General features: G+C 43.7%; 1 protein-coding gene across 1 annotated transcript; it reads right to left on the bottom strand.

The window, feature by feature from the left end:
- Positions 1-967: 967 nt before the first annotated feature.
- Positions 968-11,324, bottom strand: usp40 (ubiquitin specific peptidase 40). Its single transcript, XM_076017735.1, has 31 exons — positions 10,610-11,324; positions 10,448-10,515; positions 10,246-10,359; positions 9,792-9,956; positions 9,453-9,599; positions 9,209-9,352; positions 8,969-9,097; positions 8,717-8,836; positions 8,518-8,625; positions 8,252-8,431; positions 7,945-8,083; positions 7,702-7,783; positions 7,393-7,564; positions 7,199-7,283; positions 6,620-6,690; positions 6,128-6,537; positions 5,878-6,034; positions 5,722-5,782; positions 5,027-5,080; positions 4,709-4,797; positions 4,435-4,521; positions 4,321-4,357; positions 4,162-4,226; positions 3,965-4,039; positions 3,641-3,868; positions 3,100-3,218; positions 2,945-3,010; positions 2,647-2,857; positions 1,953-2,048; positions 1,773-1,867; positions 968-1,669 (listed from the first exon to the last, which is right to left on the bottom strand). Exons 1-31 carry the CDS (start codon positions 10,803-10,805, stop codon positions 1,579-1,581), a joined length of 3,861 nt encoding a protein of 1,286 aa, XP_075873850.1. The 5' UTR covers positions 10,806-11,324; the 3' UTR covers positions 968-1,578.
- Between the last annotated feature and the right edge of the window lie 392 nt (positions 11,325-11,716).

Here is an 11,716-nt window from a genome sequence, read left to right on the forward strand (position 1 = left end):
CAAAACGTACCACGGGTCTTTTGATAAAATGTTTCGTATGAATGGAAGAGCGTCGCTGCCGCACGACACTCGAGATCGGGATAAACTTTAACCGATTTTTAATTAAAAGCAGATGCACAGTTGTTTATCTTTAAAGAGAGGCGCAAACGTACGGAGATAAAATTATTTGTATTATTACACGATGTGTGCACAGGCTCATCCGCCGTAATTATGAATAACGGAGATGCAGAAGATAGAATACGTTTTAGTATTTAATAGAAAAATGGACAACAGCTTCACCTCTTGAGTACTTCGAGGCGAACAAAAGAATGTGTTGCAAAGTTAATAACACTTCCTGCAGAAACTATTCAATACAAAAACAGAAGTTAAGAGTCCAACTCAGCCAATCAGTAAATAAACAAAATTTAAAAAATAAAAAAAAACAGGTGTGTATTAATGCTCGATTTAAAAAAAAAAAAATTAAAATCAAAATCAAATGTTTTATTGTGACTTGTCCTGCAGCCATTTCAGCCATATGCAATTCCCTGATGATTGTATTTAGTGCATGCAAATCAAACATACAACACCGCACAAAAGAAAATTAAGGAAATCCACAAGTACGGCAACTCAAAACATTGCATCAGCCTTTTGACAGTATACATATCTGAGGTTATAAATCATACGCAGTCAGTTTGCGGTACCCAAAAATAATCCTTTCCTCGATACAATTACGTGCTGAAAGGTGGCGAGGGTCTATATCCCCTGGCCTTTGAACAGAAGTGTCAGTTAAAGCATGGGTTATGGCAATATCTAGATTGAAAACACAGGGTTGGGGGCAGGGGGGGGGGGGGGGGGGGGGCAGAGGTGAGCTGAACAAGGATGAGAGTGAGGTAGTCACAGCAACAGGCTTTTCCATATTAAGGCCAAACTCTCCTCTACCTTGTCAACCCAATAAGCTCCCGACCGACGATTCCCGATTTCCCAAAGCGTTTCCAAATTTTCAGTCCTATCGGGAGTCTCGAACGAATGCGGCTCCTTCGCCAGGGAGAGGCAACAACATCCCATTGTGGTGGTTTGATTAACCGGACAATTGACTCAACTGGGAAACAGTTAAGGGCCACAAACTAGCTGGTGGCAAGCGGTAATTTAATCTCATGGTAATTGCTACATTTTTTTTAAAATGCCACAGTATGTGAAAACAAAACTCCTTCCATTGTAGGCGTGAGTATAAAAGTTGCACCGCTTTGAAAGACATTCACAGCAGAAACCGTTTTCTCTGGGCGGATACTTTGAGTGTAAGGTTACAAAATAGTAACTAACTGCCCATGAAGTGGAGGGAAAAAAATGAGTAATCGTCTTCAAACAACCATTTAAGAATTGTTGGGACAGAGGATGAATAGGCAAAATTGCAAATTCCATAATACTGTTCACACTTTAAGGCAAATTATGGTAATTTGTTCCTATAATGAAAGGGGGGGGGGGCAACAACCAAAGTGGCACAATACTGATGTTGATTGTCCCGCTATGTGGCCGTTTCTGCATGCGTGACATTTAATGGAGACCTCTGACATGTCCGTGCACCCCCTCAGAGGCTGGACGCTATCTGAATACTCCAACATTGATCGACAGCGCCACCTCTGGCTTCCTCATCTTGGTTTTCTTCTCTGGTCCAACACAGTCGCTCTGCGCTCTGGATAAAAAGCAGCGATGAGAACATGTTTGTAAATCTGTAAATATTCTCTTAAATATTCTCAACTGTGGGTATTTTAATTTGGAAGGTTCAGGAGTCCCACCCTTTGCTGCGTTGCTCGGCCTGCTCTCTGATCCTCTGCTGGCCTTGTTTGTCCTCCAGGGTGACAAAGTCCCTGTTGTTGTCAATCAAAAGATTCTGGGGGACAATATTCGAAACACAAATAAAACCGGAGTTAAACGATTCAACATTGCATTTTTATGAGTCAGGTTTTTAGAAATACCTTGATCCCAATTGTGTCTCCATCTTTAAGGTGAAACGGTGCACCCAGCAGTGATTCTGCCCTCCTCTTCTTCTTCTTTTTGGAGACCTGCTGGCTCTGAGAATCATAGGACGTTTGCTTTTGTTTGTTTGCGTTTGCTTTCTGTCAAGAATGGTGGTGACATTTTTCTCTTTGATTAATTGTAAAAAATATTCTGTCTCCTCCATCATCCAAACATACCGCGTCATTTTCACTTGAAGTGTCCGGTGATGCATGAATGCGAAAAAAGTGTTTTCATGACACTTCTGCGACATACCGCTATATGGATACGTCTGAAAAACCACCTCGTGAGAGCGTCAAAACCTTTAAGCGATATTTGAGAGGTTTTTCGAAGTTAACGTATTCCCATTGCCAGTTTTTTTATTCCGATATTTAGGTTTTACACAATTCCAGGGGCAACGGAAACGCAGCTAGCGTATACTGATAACCGCCAATAAATTAACAACTCCTGTATCATGATATGCCACTGCTAAAAGTTGAATAATCCACTTTTTGGATGTTCAGTGAGGTACTTTTTAACCTTTTCACACAAAATTTCAAATTAATTGAATGAAATTAACAATATAAAAAGATGTCACAAACAATTAAAGTTGAGCATTCTCCTTTCTCATATAGATGGCCATAACACCGGGCAGAAAAAATTAGAGCTCACTACCCAGCTTGAGATTTCTTCCCAGGTGTGTTTGTCTGGCAGGTGTTTAGCCAACAGCAGACAGTCGGGCGAGAGGCCGTAGTGCGCCGCCAGGCAGGTGCGCAGCGAGCGAGGAGAAGACTCGTGAGACACGTCCCACACCAGCTCTTCTGCAGGGTAGTAGCGGCTCTCCCCTGGCACTCCAATTTTAACGTACAGCAACACGTCCTTCAAACTTGGAAGCAGGGGACAACAAAACGTCATATTTCTCCCAAATTGATAAAAATATATATATATATAAATGACGAGCCCGAAACATTACCCGAGATCCTCCTCTTTAACCAGCTGCTGCACACAAATATCAGCGCCACTGGCCAGCTTCAGTTTCCTGGTAGAAAGGAAATCCAGCAGTGACTTGAAATATTTGGAAGGTTAGTCAGATGGAGTAAACGAGCAAAGGTGCGGCGGTGGCGATACCTGAGCGGGACCTGCGGCCCTCGGAAGATTCGCGCCAGCCTCCGCCCCTCGAGGTGCCACAGTCGCATGAACGCAGTGGTTGGCACGCACACATCCTGGAGGGCAGGCAGGGTCAAAACCTGCAACATGGATCACAAAGACAGTGAGCACAACAGCTTCTCATAAGAACCAATCAAGTTTTCTTGTTGAGCAAGTGCTTGTTCAATTCAATTGAATAACATTATTTACCCGTTACAAACTTCTTTTGTGTCAAAGCTTCAGTGCGTCACACAATCACAAGTGCTTAGTCTTAATGGCTATTAAGCCATAATAAAACTGCAATACAGATAAGAAATAGGGCTAAACATAGATAAAATAGGATAGAATAAAATATAAAAATACAAATCCCAACATTCAGCATATAATAAATACATTATAGGCAACGATCTGAAGATTAGAAAAGAATTGACTAAGAGCAGAGGTTTTAATGACGCGGGTTTTAAGGAAGTCACACAATAAATTTGCTCAAATAAAATGTGAAAAACAGCCGATATGCGCTCACCTGCGTCTTCAGATCTTCCAGGGTGGCCTCGTCCGTTATCTCCACCTGCCCGACGCTCGTCAGTTCCACCGCATCACCCACACGCCCGCGAGGCGAGATACGGTCGGCCTCGCCCGCAGTCCCAGCCGCCTGCCTTTGTTCCTCAGCGTGGCCGTTGCCAGTGTGACTCATACCTGCAGGGCAGGTGCTCGGATCCAGGCAGAGCCACACAGACAGCTTCAGAAAACCCTGGCATCACAAAGACACAGGGGAAAAAAGGCTTAGGAGAGATGCAAGGCATTAGAATATCATTTATATGGCCATATTTCTTTTTAATTCACAAACCTTGGGAGGAAGCTGTCCTTCAGAAACTATTAATGTCTCTCCACTGCTGATCTTCAGCTCCAACAAGGAAGCGTCCTACAAAAGATAAGATTTGGGCCGATAAGCATTTCAAACAACACTTTCTGGTGTAAAGAAAGGATCTGCTGTAGACAGCAAAGAATGGTGAACTACACATTCGGTCCTCTACCAAAACTGACCTCATCCATCAGCGGCTCTCCAACCTCTTCACACCAGTCAAGCCTTCTCAAGTGCCAGCAAGTGCCTGCAAACACACATTTGAAGGGTATAAGGAAGATGTTAAACCAAGAATACACAATAAAATGGCTCGATGAGTCAAACAAAAATAAGGGTTTTACCATCAAGCTCGACAGAATCCAGCATCGCCCTTAAACACTAAAAATCAAATCAAAGTGATTATAAGTAACAATCGTAAAGTGAAAACATTCAGAAAAACACGTTTTCCCCCTCACCTCTTTGACTGTACACATTTTCTCCACTATTATGTCCAGCTCCATGCCAGCAGAGGGCGCTGAGCCCACAGAGAAGTGCAAAAAGAGCTGTAAAGGGGTGGAAACTCGTTTTACTTAAATATTTTCCCACACTCATAAATTTGATTTTCATGCTTTCTTCTTTTTTTTTTTAAGTAGTACAGGAAAGGTTTACTAACACTGAGGTTCTCTCGTATTCAGCCGCACAGGTGCAAGTACAAAGAATTTATTGAAGGTGCCAAATAAAAAGACACACCTGTGATGCCTTGGGGGCATTTCCCGGACAGAGCGTCAGTGTGGTCATGAGCCGCACTCCTGCCTCGCGAACGCTGAGCTCCTCGCACACTGTTCGGGAAAACACAAGCGCACCGAGGAAAACTCACTTCAAAACCTCAAAGACGCTCCGTGAGACGAGGCATCACAAGAAAGGGGGCGGAACTCTTTAAACACATAATGAAGGGGGCAATATAAAGGGCTGCTTATGGTATTATGGCGCTAAAAGGGACGGGGATTTCCAGTCCTCGGCTTATGTGCACCATTAAAATCAGCTGCAGGCAACAAGGTGAAACAGTACCTGGAGGAAGGAGTTTCCCCGTGCAGTCCAGCTGTCTCAGGCAGAGCATTGGACCTGGCCACAGAGAAGAAAAAATAATTCATCTAAAATGAGAAAGCAGTTTGTTTGTTTTTTGATTTTTTTTTTTTTCCCCCTCCTGTCCATATAAACCACTATTACAGTGAGAACAAGAGCTGTCAGATCTTTTTTTTCTTTAATTGGCCCATATTCAGATCATTTCCAGTAATGTGATATTTGTCTTCAGGGTTCTGACTTGCTAATTTATCCCCGTACTTGGAGATTACATTGCCAACTTTTGACATGCTGCTTCACATCACCTGAAATATGAGCTCATTATAAAAAAAAAAAAATCGTTGTCTGTACAGCTTTTGTTTTGTTCTTTTCTAGGCCGAAAAGGATAAACAACATGGAGCAGTCTAGCGCCAGTGGCAATGCTGTAACATGGGACATGTGTGCTGGCGTGAGGCCTGATGCTTGATCTGCATTTGTGAGCGTTTGTGTCGGTGGTCTGTGTTGAATGGTTTTAACCGTGTATGTCAAAACTCTTGGTTATTCTGCAAAATATAAATTTGTAGCAAAAACATTATTTTATGCCAACGATTAAGAAATATTTCATGTTACCAATCAAATTCTGATTTTTACTAGTCATCAGTCAATGGTCATGAGGAATCACAAAGAAACGCCACAATGCTTGCCTGTAGATTGCTCCTGCAACTGCAGAAGCTCTATGGCCCTCTGCTTGACCTCACAGAGGAACTGGAACAAAGACAAATTACCGTACATGACCATTAAAAAACAGTTTTTAAAATAATGATGCTTAGGAAGGATTAGAACAGGCAGAGAGTACTGACCATGTTTCCTGTAGCAGGAACCTTGACCTTCCTCCTCTCCTCTCTGTGTTCGCCGTCTCCGCCCGCTCCTGCTCCGTGCGGCTGATACTCCACCAGGAGCCAGCGACAATCCGACGGTGTTGTCACAGTGACGATATCTCCATTGATTGTAAACATGCTGTGTAAAGTGCAAAGACAAATGTTTACTTTTTTGTGAATAAACACACGTTTGTATAATTTCAAGACTGACAAACACCGCAGTGACATTTACCTGCTGTCCAAAGACTGCGGCTCCAGCACCAGTAGCACATCTCCATCTTTCAGGGACAACTCCTTCAGCGTCTTCTGCATGTCAGTGGGCGGGAACAACCTCCACCCGCTTGCCCCTCCTCCCTCGCCGGCCCCTTGCTCCTGTCTCTTTGCAAACTTGTGCTCCTGGCACAGCAGACTTTCTTTGGGCTCCCCCAGAGCCTCTCGCACCTCCCCGAGAGTGGCAGCACCTGCAAAGCCTCTCTCCTCCCTTTTAAGTCCCGGCCCCACGCTGTCGAAACCGCCTCCATCCTCCTGAGGCTTGGCCCCGTCCGTGACCACAGGATGCTCAACTTCCCCCAAGAAGGGACGCACTACCGTCAGCAAGAGTGGCTCGAATTCAGATCCGGTCAGGATGGTTGCACCACACACCTTGAAACAGAAAGTGTCCGGAAGTTTGTAAAATTGAAAAAAATTTGATAGTCAAAATTAATTTAAAAATGTATTTTCTTACCTCTCTGCCATTCCAAACAAACAAGTTAGATTTTGTGTGAATGTTTGCACTGTACAGGGACACACAGTCATCTGCAGAAAGCATTTAAACCAGAATGTAGTCAGTGTAGGCATGTTGACAATTCATCGATTATTGATTAATTGTCAATTAATTAAATTAAATTAGTCGCAATTAATTGAACATTTTTTACACGGGTAGTTACTATCATTATAACAGTGTAGTAGCAGGAAAGAGCAATTCACCTGCAGATACTGTGATGGTCATAATATACCTAGAACCAGTTACTTTTAAACCAATAGAAGTCTACTCAAAGAGGATAAATGATTTTACTGTTCTCGAATGTAAAAATGGTCACATTGGACCCTCAACATTACTTAAGGGTTAAATAATGTTTTCCTTACACATTTTTCAGTGTGGAATTTAGGTTCTCAGGAAAAATTGCCGCTTTTCAATTAATCGTTAATCGATCGATAAGGTCAATCAACTAACAATGAATGAATTAATCGATAATTTGCATCCCTAAGTCAGTACCATCTATTGATATCATAAACTTGAGTATTTCCAGTGCAGGCAGCTCACCGGTTAAGGTGTTGTAGAGATGTAAACCTGCAGGGAGACTCTTGGCCACAGTCAGAGCCATGTCCCCCTCCCACATTTCCTGCATCTAAACAAACATGTACCGGGGGGCGGGGGAGGTAAAAAAAAAAAAAGCTTATTTCTAGCATTGTTTCAACATCTTATAAACAACTTCATTCTAGACCAGGTATCACCACCTGATAAATAGCTAATCGCAGCTCTCCCACTGTCTTCCTACGGTCAAAAGTCAATGCAACGCTCTCATCCTCCTCTTTGTTGATTGGCTGCAGTGCTCCGTTTAAGAGCCTGTAACTGGGTGCCAGGTGGAGACGCAGCTCCACGGTGTTGTTTTCTGCTTCAAACGTCTCGCTGCAACAGAAAACATATACATTGGCACAAATCCATGAAAGACTTATTTATTTCATGTTAACAGAAAGTTTGTTCATACTAGAAATATTCTTTGAGCTCTGCAGTAATTAGAGAAGAGAACGCTTGTGATTCTTTACCGCGTTTGCCGCAATTTGGCATTTTCCTCCTGAGCCATTTGGATGAGGTGAAGAGGAACTTTATACTGGGGATTGTTCAGAGCTACAAATGTAGAGGACATAACAATTATTTTATTTACCTGTATTCTTGACAACAAACCTATGGCAGTTATTTAAACTTGTATTTTAATAAAAATTTCGTTAGTGGCTTCTTCTGCGACGCAACCCTTGAAAAATGCTTATGCAACTCAGAGCACCAATTACCTTCCCTGGGCCTGTGCAGCTGTGTTTTTCTGTAGAACAGCATGTAAGCACTCTCTTTGCCTTGGAACTGCTTCTCGATATCAGATTCCCTGATGGAGGTCACTGTGGAGTCATTAAGGTCGAACCAGTGGCTACCCTGCTGACAGACAGGAAGACAGACCGTGAGAAAAAGGCATCAAAGAAAGATCTCCCGCAGGAACAAGGAGGAAGAAAAGACTTATGTCCCTCTTTTTCCCCACCCTCTGAGACCGACAGGGTTTGATTTTAGCTTGTGAACTCTTAATAGGTTTTGCCACCAGTCTCGCACCTCTTGTTTGGACTGCTGTTGCTCAGCTGGTCCAGGATCAGAAGGCGATGAGGGATCAGATTGAGCCGTTTGCTCTGTTGGACCAGGAGTGTCAGTCACAGGGCTCGGCGGGTTTGCCTTCAATGCCACTCGCGTGCCATTGGACACCAACATGAAAACCTCGCTGTGGGACTGCAAGAACTGCATCCAGAGAAAACAGACCATAGTAAGTCACAAGAAGAAAATGGAATAAGGCTAAAGGCAAATAATAAAGAAGCCAAACACACCTTTCCTATGGGGCCGTAGTGCTTTCTAAATTTTTTGCTCCAGGATGAACCAATCTTATCCATGAGTTTCTGTCCCAGCTGATCCAACAGAATACTTTTTGATGGCTCCTGGTGGAGGCAAAAAATGTCATCATGTAAATAAGTACTTCACACAAAATGTAAAGCCAACATGGTCCTAAAATCTGCATTTGTTCGGTACCTGGCCAATGAGAGCCGTGAGGACAGACAGGGGGTCGTCTTCTTGAACGTTCGGCTCAAACACTTCCTTTAAGAGCTTCTCTGGGATTTTCTTCTGGCTCTTTGGCTTGTGTTCCTCCTCCTGTAAATGAACATAGAGACCTTTCCCAATTCACAGGCTTCAACATTTATGTGAAAAAAAGTACATTATTCAGAATTTAACCTATTTTTATTTTCTTCTGATTTTCCTTTTTTGTGCTTTTCTTTTTCTTACCGACGGCTCCCAATTGCCAAGCTCATCAATATCCCTGATATAAACATGGTAATGGCCACCATAGCAGCCACCTTTATGGATAATAACAGAGAACAACTCATATGAAAATTCACAGTCCTCTCCATTAGTCTGAAAGAGAAGGAAGACATGGACCAATTAACAACAACGTCACAGTTGTGTCTAACTGCAGGAAGAACAGATCCAAACAACATAATAGTGGGGGGAAAAAAGGTGATAAACCTGTTCACAAAATGGCTGTAGGTTGATTTTGAACGGGAAGGTGTAGCGTCCGGTCTCCTTGTAGCGCTCAAATTTGGCAAAGTCGAAGCTGAATCTGAGCAACGACACCGTCAAGAACGGAGGGAGTTTCCTGAGTTTGGCAGACTAAATACGAACAACATAGAAGGAAGGTGAAAAACTTGAATTGCAAGGATAGTATAAGCATCATTAACGTGTGTTGCCATTTCCGTTCCCCCCCACTGACCTTGGCAGCAGTGACCAGCCGGTCGCACTGTGCACAGCGGTATAGATTATTGCCCTCAAACAGTTCCTCCTCCACAAACATGCTCCAGAATGCCTCCTCCAGGCTCGACATGCCACAAACACATACTGTCAGGTCCAGGAAGTCTTCCTAAAGTGAGCAACAAAAATAAAGGAATGAGTCATCGGCTCTCCATCCATCCAGGCAGTTCACCTTGAACTCAAAACAACATTAAAGTTAATTCTGATGGCAGAAAACAACAGAGCCTCTACCTGTCACAGATTGCAAGGTAAATAAAGCAAAGTTAGGCAGAGGCAAAGAAGCCGTGCAAACATTACCTACCTGTCTCTGGCTCACGTTGCCACATTCCCTACAGACAATGCTGTTGACAGTGGTTCCATGGTACAGGCGCTGGATAAAAGCACTACCAGCAGTGCCCACAAGGGAGTGCTCCAAAGCACTGAACAGAATTCTGTTGAGCTCCTGGACATCGTGTTGATTGGTTCCCTGACAGAAAGAAAGAGAACACTTTGTACAAAAATATCAGGTAGTGTGGTGTCACTAACACATTTATGTATCATTCCCACATATTGGGAGCCTACAACTATCCTTTGCAGAGACAGTGAGCCTGTCCCAGCAGAGACTATTCATTATCATGCATTTTCGCACCAGATTAACAAACATGCAACTGGTTTATCTTGAAACGCTTATTTTTTTGCAAACATATCAGCTTTCAGGTATGTCGGGTGTAGCGCGAGCCAGATTTTTGCGTCTCGCTGACAGATTACAGACATACCTCTGTGCTATTCCAACCAAAACTGTCTGTGAGGTCAGCTGTGGAGGCGCTCTGCTGATCCACAAGCAGCAGACTGGCGAATAGTCTCTGCAGCTCCAATGGTATCACCCTGACCTGTGGAAAAGTAGACAAAACAGTTCAGATAGGCCACAGACAGACGCTACGTGTCTGGCAACACACCCCAGACAGTGCGGATACTTACTTTGGCCCCTGGCTTCTCTTTATCTTCCAGGCATCCCAGTTGCTCTGGCCCCAAACCGAACAGCTCCTCTGCATGAGATGAGACACATACATCACGTTTTAGAGGGGGCGGGGGGTATGCAATTAGATGCTGCGGCGGTTGAAAGCCGACTGTGACACTGACCTCTGAACTCTGGGGTAAATAACAGAGTCTGGAGCAGAGAGTTAAGGTAGCAGGTGCCTCCCTGGTTTTTGATGCCGCACAGATTGCTTCTCCCACGCGGCGCGGGCGGCTCGCTCGCGCCCTTCGCGCCTCTACTCCCGGAGGACGTCGAGGCGAAGCCTTCGTCCTCCTCTTGCTCGAAAAGATTCCCGAACATGCCGAGTCGAACGCGTGCTCAATTTCGTATCGCTTCAGCTGGAGCGCAGTGTAAATTCCGTGTCAATTCTTGTGATAGCACTGCAATGCTAGCCCTCTTGCTATCTCATCTTCGTCTTGCCGAGTTCTCTGTTGACAACCGCCGGGCTGACTCGGAAATAAGAAGACTTGACGGGGCTGAACATTGCGGATATTCCCGGATAAGTGTGCGTTTGACTGGCGGCGGTTAACCTTTGCTCCGCGAGAGGTGACAAGGCCAATGTAGCCGCAATTTAACCACTGACGTCTTGATGACAGCTAAGCGAAAATGAACTGTAAACGACGGGACTATTCAACGCCAACGTCCCTACGACTGGGGGGATGAGGCGCAGTTCTCAGCGTTTACTAATATTTAAAAAATGCTGCTATAGCCTCGGACTCTGGCACTGTCTCCTTCAGTGGATAGAAATACAGATAAACGAATTGTAAATAGGAATACCGTCGGAAAACTGTAGGCAGCCATGTTTTTCTTGACTGAAAATGAAGCGATGCATTGTGGTACTTGTAGTCACTCGCGCGAAAACAAGTCTGGAGAAAAAATGTTTTGTTAATTAAACGAACAGCCTCACTTCTGGATTTTATTTTATTATAATTATAATAATAGTGATTCAGCCAGTCATTGGAATTGAACAGTCTGGCTATTTAATCTTAATTATAAGAATACAAATTTCTTATGTTTGGATGATCATTTCAGTCAGCACAAAATCTGATCACCTAGACTCCAGTTTGGCTTATCCTACAATTCCACTTATAAATATTCTTCGAGAGAACTGGTTTTACTTATGCTAGACTTTCCATTTACTGCCATGTGAATTCTATTGACCGGCAAAGGATATGTCTTTACAAAAACTGCTGCAGTGTAGCACGTCCACA

The sequence above is a fragment of the Nelusetta ayraudi genome, unplaced genomic scaffold, assembly GCF_046127955.1.
Source record: "Nelusetta ayraudi isolate G7.1 ecotype Tasmania unplaced genomic scaffold, CSIRO-AGI_Nayr_v1 ptg000007l, whole genome shotgun sequence".
NCBI classification, from domain to species: domain Eukaryota; kingdom Metazoa; phylum Chordata; class Actinopteri; order Tetraodontiformes; family Monacanthidae; genus Nelusetta; species Nelusetta ayraudi.